At 44.1% G+C, this 13864-nt stretch overlaps 1 protein-coding gene across 1 annotated transcript; it reads right to left on the minus strand.

Annotated features, from left to right (window-relative positions):
* Positions 1–12319: 12319 nt before the first annotated feature.
* LOC121615446 (gastrotropin-like) lies at positions 12320–13598 on the minus strand. The gene is made up of 4 exons (XM_041949800.1): positions 13532–13598; positions 13226–13401; positions 13033–13122; positions 12320–12370 (listed from the first exon to the last, which is right to left on the minus strand). The coding sequence occupies exons 1-4, from the start codon at positions 13596–13598 to the stop codon at positions 12320–12322; spliced, it is 384 nt and encodes a 127-aa protein (XP_041805734.1).
* Positions 13599–13864: the final 266 nt, after the last annotated feature.

A 13864-nucleotide genomic window follows, 5' to 3' on the forward strand; every position in this document is an offset into this window, starting at 1 on the left:
CTGTACAGGTCAGCAATCAGTCACTGCTCATGTGAAGTCAAGTCTTAAAAGGTCAATTTAAAAGCAACACAAGCTGCAACAAAGTGCTTTACCAATTTCCAGGGAAAGGTTATAATACCACATGCACATACAGTATAAGGAAACTGTTGAGCTCCAAAACCTAAAAATAAAAGAATTGAGTAAGGGCTTTTCAACGCAATATCAATTATGGGGGCTCCTCTATCACTGGGGAGAGGTTATTCCACGGTCCAGGGGCCGGACAGCTTGGGCTCTCTGCTCCTTGCTGCAAAGAGCTCTGGGTCGGATCATCTCACATATGTGGCGGAGGCCTTGGGTTAAAAGCAGTGGTGTAGAGGGTGGGTGCGTAGATTGTGGGTTTGTCCTGACCCATGTTCACAGATATGTGGCTAAACCTGAAAAATCCTCTCTTTTTTCCACTTTGGCCCTGCATCCATACAGCCAAAATGGATCTTTTCACAAATTCTCGATGTCTCGATGTGCCGAGGTGTTTATCAGAATAAAAGGGCCTTTCAAAAACACACATAAAATCTTATTGACTTGTGAAAGACTTTGCTCAAACTTTGTTGACTGATGTCTGCTTTCCTGCAGTGTTATGAAACCAACACTAGGTCGCACAAGAAAATAAGCTTGTTTTCAAGTCTTTACCTTGAAAGCTTTTCCAAGGTACCAGCTCTTTAGGTAACCCATGGAAGGTTCTACAGAAAAGCTGTGGGGGCAAACCACCCAGTTAGCCTCCATCCTTGAATTCTTTTCTTCTGTAAAACTAAACAATCCGGTTTCAGAACACGTCCAATAAAACATAAACTCACCTTTTTGTCACTTGTCGTTTGTTTTTTAGTGAAAACCTTCTTTATTATCACCCCTTCCGGTTGCTGGTGGAGAAAAAAACACTTCAACTAACTGGTTCTAAAAGTACTAGTGGGTATTTTCACTTTTAAGATTGATCCTCAATTGTGTGGATAATGAGCTGAATGACATGCAGCACTTCCATGTTTGCTTTGCTCAGATACAATCCATTTTGCAAAGTGTATACAAATGGGTAAGTTGCAAAGATGGGTTTTAAAAGCTGACATAAATAATCCCGTTTGTGGTGGAGTTCACTCTGACAGAACAGCCAAAACTGAACAATGGAAGCAAAGTGAGAGGAAAGCAGGGGTTCTTTGTCACAGACTAGAGCTATAGGCTGAAAATGCATGCAATTAATCCTAAATTGAGCTTTGTGCACTCACAACTCCTTGGTTTTCGTCTCCATCCAGTTGGACAGACCACCTTTCACCAAGACAGGAGAACTTTAAGCAAATTGCCAGTGTTACCATGGTTATTACAGGTAATTCCAGGTTATTAATGCCTAATGTGTCAATCACATTGTGGTATGTCACCCCTTCATTATCCTACCCAGAGTATTTTCTCTCCCTTGCTGTTTCTAGTTGTTTTTATTGTCTCAATCCTTCACTCATCCGTGCTGAATCACCATCCTCTTTGTCTCTTTGTATCTCTTTATTCAAAGCCTTCTTCACCGTCATTTGAGCTGCTGTGATTGAAATTGGAGCTGGGGGAAGAAAGAGGTTCTTCAATGACGGCAGATTGAAAATCAGGTTTTCTTTTTTTTAAGAAATTGGAAAAAAACAAACAAACAAGCAGCTTTGTGTCCATTTCATAAAGTCTGTTCAAGCTGACAAGTTGCACTTGAATACAGAGGAAACTGCTGCCAGCACAGGATGGGATTTCTGTATGCCAGTGTCCAAACATTCGGTGAAATGAACAGAAACTCCGTGGTCAAGTTACATGTTGTTACAGGGTGAAAGCTGTCGATATTTTGCCTGCACTGGGTCCAGACACAGTCGACTATTTTAAGCAGAGAGAATGGAAAGGCTAGTTAGCTCTTATATTAGAAAATGGTTGGGTGCTCCCAGGTGCTTAAGCAATGTAGCTTTGTATGGGAAAGGAATGCTTCAGCTGCCAGTATCCAGTCTAACAGAGGAGTTTAAATGCACTAAGGTTAGGACAGAACTTTTATTATCTGGGAGTAAGGACATGTTTGTTAGCAATGTGGTTCCGAATCCTTCTGGGGGGAGGAAATGGAACCCAAGGGCAGCAGTGCAGGAGGCAGAGGCAGCTCTTAGGCATGCAGAAATAGTAGGAAATGTTCAATTTGGCCGGGGAGGCTTGGGGCTTGGCCCAGGCAAACCAGTGTGGAATAAAGCAGGTCTAAAGGAGAAAAGAAAGCTTGTAGTGGAACAGGTGCGTAGACAGGAGGAGTTGTTAAGGGGGGCAAAAGCAGTTGGTCAAGCCAAACAGGGACAATGGTTGAATTGGGAAGGTGTTGAGAAGAGGAAACTTAGTTGGAGGGACCTGTGGAATATGGAAGAAGGCCGTATTAAATTTCTGATAGGGGCGACATACGATGTGTTGCCAACCCCGCAGAACCTAAGTCTCTGGGTACAGGGCGATCAATCGTGCCCACTCTGCTCAGGTACAGTAAGTTTAAAGCACATTTTGTCAGGTTGTAGAATTAGCTTATCACAAGGCCGGTATACATGGCGGCATAATCAGGTGCTGAGAAGCTTAGCCGCAGGCATTGAAGAGAGAAGGAAGCAGGTGAATTCTGGAAGTTCTAGAAAGGAGAGGTTAGATGTGCAGTTTGTTCGAGAGGGGGAGAACAATAGAGCTGCTAAGTCAGGGAGAAGGCAGGTAGGTGGCTGCCTGGTAGGGGCTGATGATTGGCAAATGCAGGTCGACTTGGGAGGAAAGCTAGTTGTGCCCCAGGAAATAGTTTATAGTAATCTGAGGCCGGACATTGTCTTATGGTCCATGAGTAAAAAGACTGTGTTTTTTACTGAGTTAACAGTCCCTTGGGAAAATTCAGTGGAGGCAGCTTATGAAAGGAAGAAGACTAAGTATGCAGATTTAAAGACAGAATCTGAGCAGAGGGGATGGAAGACCAGGGTCTGTCCGGTTGAAGTGGGGTGTAGAGGTTTTGTTGCAGGGTCAGCTGTTTCACTGTTGAGGGAGCTGGGAGTGCATGGGCAAAATTTAAGGAAGACAGTGAGGGAGATGTCAGATGAGGCTGCTAGGTCTAGTCAGTGGATATGGATCAGGAGAAATAATAGTAGTTGGGGGGTGAAATAGGGACAGTAAGGGAGGGGGGGGGCAGAGGACGTGCATGCCTAACCCGGCAAGAGAAGAGGTTAAAGTCTGAACAAGACACCTCTCCTCTGCTCTGCTTTCCCCGCCCCATCTTCTCGCTCTGCCAATAGGAAGAGAACCAGGAAGAGGAAGTTTAGATAAGGTGGGGGTGTGGCCAGCTAGAGTCTCTCTTTGGGACCATGCGGCCTGTTCAGGTGAGTTTGCGTTGTAAGATACAGAGTTGGCTTGTTTTTTGATCTTTTTGGTTGTTTTCCTGTTTTGTTTGCTTCTTGAAGGAAATGTTAGGGTTTGTTTTCCTGCTCTGTTTGCTTTTTGAAGGAAATGGTAGGGTTTGTTGCTTCTTGAAGGAAATGTTAGAAGAGGCTGTAAAATCTACTCTGTGGTTTAGGCCTCCACCTTCACCCTCTAAATTTTCCACCCCCTACCCGAACAAGGGTCTGTATCCAATCCCTACTTTCATCTTTTGAATCTAGCTTTAATGTCTTCTTCTGTTCCTTTTAGCAGGTAGCGGTTAGCACGTAACATTAGCTAAATGGTAGCATCGGAACTGTATTGTCTTCTTCTGTTCTTCTTAGCGGTTAGCATTAGCATTAGCAATAGTTAAATGGTAGCATCGGTACTGGCCACTACCTGGAGCATCTCTGGGTCAGTTGAACGTGGCGGTGCTGTTTGGATTGGGTAGGCGCAGTGTGAACTGGCACTAGGGGGGGTGACTCTGGGACGCCGGAGTTCACTGCCTAACCTACTCGAGGTGTAGTGGGACTAAGTAGGCGAAACACTGTTGAAGGGAGGTTTCCACCTGATGACCCCCAGAGACGTGCTAGGAATCACTGCTCTTTGGCAGGTATAGAGGCAGATTAGAGCTCCAAGGTTCTTCACTGAGAATGAATCCTCTTTTTGAGCACAAGTATCTTGTGTTTAAATTAACAGAGAGTTACATAATTTTCAGCCACAAAAGCAAGCATGAAGTCAGACCGACCAGAAATACATGAAATATCCTCTTTCTCTATTATCATGCAAGCTAATGTTAAGGCTTTTGAGCTGTATCTCATAAACAATTTCATAATGGCCAATGGCAGGAAAATTGCCCAGTTTTATACCCCAATGCCCAGTAGCTTGTTAAACGTTGTGTGGACAGTGAGCTTTTAGTATTAAAAAGAAATGTCTGTACTTAATGGCTGCCTGAAGCGCCTCATATCACCAGAGAGACTGTCCTCTCCAAAAGCAAACAGCATTGCTTTTTGTTGAAGCAGCTTAAAGAGACCTGTGTTTATATTCAGTGCCAAAACAGGAAGTGGTGCGATGTTCATACAGAGTAGTGACAAGCCTTTAAGAGGAAGCTGAGGTGGATGGCTGTGCATACAAGTCTAACCAAGACCACAAGCTTTCTGTTGACTGAATGGAGATATAACAAAACGCCATCTGCCGAGCTCACCGGAGATAGAGGTCAACGCAGGGAGCTCTGCTGTTGTTACTTTAGTATTTGTAATACAGTACGCATCATGCATGTATTATATTCAGTAAAGCGACATATGCATTCCACTGTCATTGTTATTGTCATAGTTATGTCCTTGTTGTCATTGGTTATATTTATCATTATAACAATTCCTTCCCTTTGTTCTTTTTTTCATGCAGCTGCTGTCGATATGTTCTGCCTGCATGTGAAGCTTCATTTTGTTTTTAGTGTTACCGATCTGTGCTTGCCAATTCTGTTGTGTGACTGTATACATTTTTGCAAAAACTTTATGATATGTGACAGTATATAATCAGATCATCGCATTCCTAAGACGTGGTGTCTTTGTCTCTCAAACTGTAAATAAACCATGCATGAAATGAAGTGTAGCTGCTCCAGCACCACCCTAACAGTGTTGGCGGGATTGAGAATAGTTATGGAATATAAAACAGTTGTTCCAATGTAAAACAGCTAACAGACAGAATCGGATTTTACAGGAATTCAAATGAGGCTTTTGCACAACATTGGATCCCTTTATTTCTCATGTTCATAGCACGTCCACCCTACAGCACACTGTCACCTGAACCTGAACATTTTGATACGACGTCCGTCCTCAGCCCTGAGCCTTGCCTGACAGCAGAGTCTTTAACAGCACTAAGACATGCTCTGACACATGAAGCTGATCTGGGACTGTATTCCTACACTGGCTTGCCCATGCCCATTCCATCTTCTTGCAGACTAGTCTCAAGGACTTTTGATATCCCCAAGACTAAGGTCCACAGGTCATCACATATGGTTAAGGCCCTATGGTCCACATAAGATCATCAGTACTTGGGCTGCTGAAGAGGATTGTTTGGTATCCTCAACCAGACTGGATCAGAGACATGAGTGCTGGCTGTGCCCACTTGACAAGCTCTCCAACAGTTCATGTGGCAGTCGGTGCCATTGATGGCACGGCATATGGATTAAGCCCCATGCAGAGGATGCTTGCTCTTATCTTAATAGGTTGCTATTCAGATCCATTCAGCTTCAGGCCATCTGGTTTCCGTGGGTCTGTCCATGATGCCCACATGCTGAAAAACAGTCCTGTCTATGCCCACCAGAGGGAAAATGCATTCTGGGTGATGGTGGTGACCCCTGTCTGACTGCACGCATCCGTCTGATGACGCCCTATTGTGCACCTGTCCTGAAGGCCGTGCAGGTTAGGTACGTCAAAAGGCTATCCAGGGCCAGGTGCATCATAAGCTTCATTTCCTCCAAACGCTTATAGCACCCTTGAAACCCATACCTTACCTGTACCTACTGTACATGTACCTAAACTCCAGATCTGGTTTGCATTTCCACTGCAGACAGTGCTCTGTAGGCGGGGTTGTTACCTGAGCATTGGGGCTAATCCCCTTCTCTTTTCCAGCAGCTGGAACGAACGAACGAAGCTGTTGGATTTATTAACTGACACTCTATAACCAATACTGCACATTTCCTGCCAGATTGCTGCAAACCTCTTCCTCACTTGCTCAAATGCATACGCTTGCTACGCACACATATTGTGCGCTGAGCTATGCTAACATGAACACAATGGAGGACATCAAAGTTTCATGTTCTGTCTCTTGGCATCAGAGGGGAATGTCCGAACAGACAAAGGGGAGACAGATAATCATGGAGCTGAAAAGATGGTCAGACAAGGAAAACGTGTGGATGCCTGAAAGACCATTTCAAGTCCAGCGGGGACCAAGCTACCCCTGCCATCACTTATTCAACACTCAGTACATAGTGTACAGTATTTGATTGAGCTATAATGTAGCACATATAAAAAGATCATGTTACGAATCAGGTTCAGAGGCTCAGGTGCAGACACAATACTCAGCAGACCAAACGTTCACAAGATAACAATTTATTTTACTTACACAGGGATACAATGAAATGCAGGAAGGGAACTGAATGTAAACTAAGGTCGCCCTCATAAGGAGGGGAAGCAAAATACAGGAATAACTGAATGTAGGCAAGTCACCCTCTTAAGGAGGGGAGAAATTACAACAAGGGAGAGAGAAACTAAAACTAACCAGGATTCAAATTACACAACAGAGAAGGTACTAATAACTACACAAGACTAAGACTAAGGACATTAAATGGACAAAGCAAGAGAGGGTGAACCAGCAGAGGGATTACTGTAGAGGGGAGGTAGGCAGACAGCAGGCGTGGTATGACCGGGGAGAGTGGTGAGCCGGCCGGGCAGGAGCAGAGGCGTGGATGTCGGTGGTGGAGGAAAGCCAGTCAATGAGCAGGAGGATGATGATGGTATGAGGCAGGAAAACCAAGGCAGCGAGGAGGGTCGGAACTGTGGGAGAAACAAACACGGAGTTACAAAAGCTACGACTGTGACTGAGATTAAACACTAAGAGCCAATACTACTGACACGAGGTAAGTTTACGGTCTGGCGTCGTGTAGTGGTCTGCTGGCGTCTTTTAAGGGAGGCTGAAACAATGACAGAGGCAGAACCACTCCCCGCCGCAGCTGGAGACACTCAATGATCACTGATCATCTGCTGCACCTGCCCACACTCAGCCACTCTCCCTGTCTGCCGTCACCTGTATGGAAAAAGATGGAGAAGGAGAAGAGAGGGAGAAACTCCGCTAGGTGGAGCCAGAGGTGGAGGGCATGACAGATCAGGTGAGTTGATTAGACAACAAGTTTCGAAGTACCAGTACTGTTAAATAAAACAAAAACAGACATTATTTTTTAACTAGAGCATCCAGAAATGCCAAAATCCTTCTTCCTGCCTCTCCTCTCTTGACCTAAATTCTTCCTCTCTCCTCCTGGCCTCCTCATACCATTGCTTTTTTGCCTGCTGTTCAGCTCCTGCTGACCACTCATCTGGGATGCTTCAGATCCTGAAAATGAGAGACCAAGAGAAGCTCGTGTCACTAAAACATAGCAAATGGCTAATCAGTGGTCTGAACAAAACTACTGTAACTGACCTTGTATGTCTGCTTTATGTTCTCCCACTTCTTTTACCCAGGCGAGTTGTAGATTTTCAGTCATCCGGGTCATGGTTATCAAAGGAGGGTTGAATCAAGGGCAACTGGACTTGTTTGTAAAAACTCAAAAACCTCTCATCCAACAGGCTCCTTCAGTTCTAAGTGGCTGGCGGCACGTCTCAGGTATGCACGTTGTTCTTGGATGAGTGTCCCTTATCCTTCAGGTGTAGGTAATCTGCTGAGTCTTGACCTGAGGAGCTGGCCATCTTGTGTTGAGCCATGTGTTTGTTTAATGGTTGTTTCACTTGCATAAGTCTATGCATTCCTCACTGCATACACCAGACTGCTTTCCTCGTGTTTGGGTGTGAGGTCTTAGTCTTAGTGTGTCCTGCATTTGAAAACACAGGGATGCAGCGCTTGTTGAAAATCTTCCTGAGTTTCTCAGATACACCAGACACATACAGAATGACAATGTTGTTGTGTTTGTTCTTCTTCTCTTCAGCACCTGCAGTGTTGGTGTTCTTCCTGGATCTTGTGGCTGTTATCACAAAAGTCCAGTTAAGGTATCCACCCGCTTTAAGTGCATCCCTCAGATGTCTGTGCTCCTTCACTTGGGCCTGGGCACACTCTCAGCTCGGTGTTGCTGAGTTCTGACAACTGATTTCTGCTCCAGTGGGTGCAGAGAGTCAAAGGGTAAGTATTGATCTGTGTGTGGGTTCTCTGTATACTCCAGTGTGGAGGCTCCTGTTGAAGCGTGCACCTCCTGGGTTTTGATTTTGACCCATGTGTCATCCACATGTCTAAACCAGGGCTCTGTCTTCTGCGTTTTCCACGTGGATGCCACTGTGGGAGGTCCTGGTGAGCCCATGGCACAGACTGGTTGCACTTTGACCATCAGCCTGTTATCCACTGCAAACTTCATACAGTGACAGGTACCCAACAATTAGCTGGCATACTCAACAACAACAAATGCTCCTTTTATTACATTTCAGACACACTCAAGTGTCACTCATTCAAAGTGCTATCTGTCTTGCTTCTCAGTATGTTTATCAGACCCTAGCACTGAATATTTGACATGTATGTCAAAGTTCTCCTGAAGTGTATGAGAGATACCTTCAGTAAACTACATTGTGGCTAGATACTGAGGTAAAGTTATAGTTAATAGTGTATTAACGTATTTTATATTTAATTATACACAAGTTACAAAAAATATGTAGCACTTAGACTTGAACGCACTGACTTGTGTCAATGCGGCTTCTGTTATCTGTCAGTGAGCTGCCATCTGTGTGCTCTCTCTCAGGGTTCGTACGGCTTTAAGAGTAAAATTCAAGCACTTTTCTGTCACTTTCAAGGAACCTAAAACAAAGACTTCTACACTCTCCAAACTTTTATCATCACATCTAATTGTACAATAAATGTGATGAGGAAAAAGAAAGTTCACAGATTTCCTTCATAGCCACGGCAATCAATGTGAATTACTTTGTTTATTTCACCAGCTTATATTAACTTGAATTCTCTGTTTTCATAATGATTATTTACTGTTTCCTAATTTTCAGAGCACTGCATCAACAGGGGACTTATCGAGCTGAATGACAAATGAACGTGCCAGGAGACAACACACAAATACGACAGCGAGACTGTTTAATTTCAAATATTATAAGATTTTTGGTTTACGTGAGTGATAGTGTAGATGTGTAGATGAAACATTGGATTATGTTGAAAATCAATAGTATATTCAAAATCAAACACATTCCTGACCTTGAAAACATAACAGATAAAATTTAAGACTTGAACCCCGCTCTCGGCAGCCGTCGATATGATGTATTTCCGCTGTGCTGAGGATTGTGGGTCAGAATTGTTGACCCTACCATCGAAGAAGTAGATGAATCAGAGGTTAAACTGTCAAGACAGTGGAGTAATGTGGAGTTGTGTAAAAGCACTGATGGGCAATTTATTCCTACTGTTAGTAGAACTGCTCTAGGATAAGTTTGATGAACAACTTCAGTGTGAATGAGTCTGTAGAGCACGATTCAGAGCCAAGAGCCCGGTGAAAGTGAGTGAGGTTGTGTCAAGGTGGGTAGGCAGCAGGGGACTTCAGCGGTTTTTTGCAGCAGTTAACATGCAAAAGCTTATAGAGAGACAGGTAGGCAGTTAGGTGGCTCGAAAAGGCAAATACACATGGCAACAAAGAGGCTATAGAAGCTATCTGACAGTGAGGGGGTAAAAGGCTGGTTGGTGGTGCAGGGCTGATGAGAAAAGTGGTGTCTCAGTGGGCGTAGCGGTCAGGTGACTGCAGGGTGTGGCTGGAAGTGGGAGGTGGAAAGAAGAAAAAGTCAAAGGGCGTCCGGTGGCGGGCTCGAGGGCGGCAGGTTTGGGGAGGTAAAGGAAAGTACAAGGCCAGGGAGAAGTGAGCAGGGGGTGGAGACAGAAGGGGGCGGCAATGCAAGGGGCTGGGGGTGACAGAGTGTGACACAAACTTTCCTGCAATGTCATGAAACACCAACCAACACTGTGTTGCACAAGAGTAGAATAATGATTCAGGGTGTTAATTCAGTGACCACAGGCGTGGCATTGGTATGTTCACTGCTCTGAAGTGCTTGTCAGATGATTGAACAATGCACTAGCATAAATAATTAGTTACATTTTGTTGATTTGATGTATGTAGTTTTAATTTACACTTTTTTTTACTTGTAATTGGCTGTTCTACACTGCTGTATTGTTACTAAGACTGGATATTTGTGCACCTTCCACGCAAACAGAATAGCAACATAACTTGGGCACAAGAGGACGACACAACACCAACACAATTCTGACAGTATTTTGTTTAGACAGAGACGCTCAGTGGATCCGATCCAGGTGAGGTGGTTAGCTTTTTAAAGGTTTGTTTGACAATATTTGACAGTATTACTGAAGTTAAATTACTAACACACAAAAAGTTGCCAAAATAGCTCCACTACAGACACACACTGTGACTTCAGAAGTAGTTTCTGGGGAATGCAAATTCATCTTGTAGATGGACTCCAACTGTGCTTGAAGGTACACTCTCACAAAAACAGAAAGAAACAACATGGAGATGATAACAAGCCATTTTCTCTCCACTTCTGGTTGCCTAGATGGAGACCAATCAGAAAGAGGCAGAATGGCCAATCAGAAACTGTAGCCTTGGAAATAGCCAATTAGGCCTGTTTGTCTGTTAGGACAAAGGAAGTGATATTGCGGAGTGATTGCACCAGCGCTGAGCTGCACAAACATGCTCAAATGACACCTTTCTCGTTGCCTTCCAACCCTAATTTTCCAGGATTGTAAGATCTTGATTGCATCGGTGCCGGCAAGAGAGGACATCTCATTATTACACCAAAACAATCGCCACCTCAGAGGCAAAAAACGAGGTTTTGTTTTCATTAGGGAGCTATTGAGTCACCAGCTCTCAAGTCAAGGCCAGCACACATGCGCACACACGCACATACACACACACACACATTTGCACTGAGGCTCTTGTCTGGCAATTTTATTCAAAAGATTTGTACCTTACTCCAGTCCACTTAATGAAGCTGTAAATTTAGAGACGTGAGAGCCTTTACAGTGCTCCTCTGAGAGCTGATACAATGATCCTGGGACTGAGCTGGTTAATTAACTGATTATTTGCTTGGCTGGAAGCCACGGAGAAATAGATGTGGAGAGAGACAAGAAGGGGAGGAAAAGAGAGGACATGAGGGGAGAGGACAGAAGAGGATGGTAGGAGTACAGACGCTAAAAGAGAAAGAGACCACAGACGAGGAACGGTGGGCAGGTGGACGCCAAGTACATCAGTGAGAAAGGCGAGAGACAAATAAAAAGAGGAAAACCAGTATCCAGCGTGGCCAGGATCAACTCTGTGCTCTCAGTAATTGCCAAAAAAAAGTACATAAAGATCAGGAATTAGCACGTCTCATAGTCGTACGATATTATATGCATATTTTAATCAACAGTACTGCCGCAATATGGCTTCCATCCACCTGTGGCAGCACTGAGCACACTGCAGCAGAGCAGCAGTCAAACTGAGGAACAGGTCCTGCATCATTTGATTTTACATAGTTTATATTCATTTGAAATGACTTCATTGGCCTTCAGTAACTGAATGTCTTTTATGGCCATTCAGCAGAGACATGTATGTGTAAAATCAGGCAGCATAAAAGCTATCAGTTAATAAAAACACTTAAACTTATGTTGTTTTTCCCCTTTTTCACAGGAGTAAATGTGTGTAGCACAGCATTTTTACTTAGTTTTTTATCTGTTGATTATCAACATGTATTAATCCATGTTTTTTAATGATGTGTTTTCTTTCCTCAATGTGTTTAACCTTTGCAACCCTCGTTATAGGACTCAGAGGTTAACTAATTTAAGTTAAGCATATTTCTAAGAGTTAGAAGCATTTTGATCGAAGTCTTTTGCTGCTACTTCTGCTGCCAAACCCTGCAAAGCTGGATCCGCCGACTCCTTTTAAGCTGCGGTATTATTCAAAAGCCTTTCCCTGATTCTTGCATAAACTAATCTTATATTTCAAAAGAAGCAGTGGCTGACGTTTTCTTGTCTAAAGATCACACATTATCCTTAAAAGTACGACGATACACTCAAACGCACACACCAGAAAGCGTAGACGGACACACAGGTTCATGTTGGTATCATATTCTTAGTTTATTAATTGCAGTGCTGTAGTTGTGAGAGGTGTAAGGTCAGTCAGCATTTACAGCTTCCTGCTGGTTCTCTTCAGCACTACAGAGCCGGCTTTGGAGGTCTAGAGAGAGACAGAAAAAACAATGAATTATTAAGGCGAGGAAGTTGTTATTCCAGTGCCTTGATGCTTCCTGATCACAACAGTGTAACGTAAATGGTGGCTCTAATAGTTCCCAAAGCTATTTCACTGGTAAATATGCATTTTAGCTTGTGACTGATACCTCTATAGTAAAAGACCTATTAAACATACTGAAATACACGTTTTCAGCCTTTACTCACAAAATGTCACAAAATCACAGTCAAATGCTATTTGTATTTGTTTTAGTCTTAAAATCTAAAATACATTATTCTACATTTTAAAATCCAAATCAGCTTCCTTTAAATGCTGTGATTCCTTCCTAATTTTCCAATAATTTCTTGGAAGTTTCTCCAAAGCAGAAACAGGAACGGAAACACACGTTAACTGCGGATAGGAAACATTTGGAGAGTTATCTCACCAGGTGCAGGCTTCAACAGGTAAATGTGACTGTGGAATTGCTCCTTAAGACACACTCATTTGCACTACTCTGTGTTTGAGACTGTTTTTCTCCTTAGCAAATGCCTGTCCCCGCCTGCAGAAATCTAACATTAATGACTCTAATAATCCCTGCAGGGTGTTTGGTATAATAACCGCTGTCACCGCGTTAGGATCCCAGCACTAAAAGCCTACGTGAGTGTGCTCACCTCAACGAGCTTGCCTCCGCAGATCTCAGAGGTGTGGTAGTAGTTGGGGAAGGTCACGCTGATCTTGCCTCCCTCCATCTGCACAGTGGCCTGAAAACACACAGGTTAAGATCAGCCAAGGAGGGGTGCGTTCATCCTACCTTCATATTTCTGCCCTGCACAGCTGCAGCTCTCTGGATTCTTTGCTTCCTACCTTGAATTTCTTTCCTCCGATGGTCTCCATGTCGCACTCCTTGCCGATGGTGAACTTGTTGGTGACCTTGGCGTTCGTGGGGTAGACCTGGGTCCAGCTGAAGTCTCCACCGTCCTGGGTGACCTCTGTGATCATCTTGTAATCGCGGCCCTTCTCAATGATGTCGCCAGGGATACCTAGAGCGGGAGAAGAGTAGGAGTGTGAAGCTACAAAAGCCCGAATTAGACCAGAAAATCAGCGAGGATGACGCAGTAAAATGCACGTGTTGTTTTGGCTGTGAAGGGTTTTAGATTGAGTCTATCTCACCGAGCAGCTTGCAGAACTCATCGTATCCCTCCTGGCTCTCAAGTTCCCATTTTCCAGCGAAGGCCATTTTGGTGGTGTTGGTGGATGGAGGCGTAAGAGCAGAGATGCTGAGGCAAGCTGAGGGAAAATCAAGGTACTGAGACAGAGACTGTTCCCTGCTTATATACTGTGCACCTCTCGCCACCTCGCCCTCATCTGCATGTGATGACACAAGAGAGCGATTACAGCTGAAGATGATGACTACAATAGGCTACGAGGGAGAGGGCAATAACCTACCTAAACGGGCGTTTATGGACTTCCCGAGCAGTGACTAAAATGCTGACTGCTGATCAG

The sequence above is a fragment of the Chelmon rostratus genome, chromosome 12 (assembly GCF_017976325.1).
Source record: "Chelmon rostratus isolate fCheRos1 chromosome 12, fCheRos1.pri, whole genome shotgun sequence".
Classification (NCBI taxonomy): Eukaryota; Metazoa; Chordata; class Actinopteri; order Chaetodontiformes; family Chaetodontidae; genus Chelmon; species Chelmon rostratus.

Bases quoted from the DNA above. Each gene is read 5' to 3' on its own strand.
- LOC121615446 (XM_041949800.1), bottom strand. From the start codon at position 13,598: ATGGCCTTCGCTGGAAAATGGGAACTTGAGAGCCAGGAGGGATACGAT. The intron at 13,123-13,225 runs GTAGGAAGCAAA...GTGTGTTTTCAG, and splicing joins TCGGAGGAAAGAAATTCAAG to GCCACTGTGCAGATGGAGGG. The intron at 12,371-13,032 runs GTGAGCACACTC...GTCTCTCTCTAG, and splicing joins GCGGAGGCAAGCTCGTTGAG to ACCTCCAAAGCCGGCTCTGT.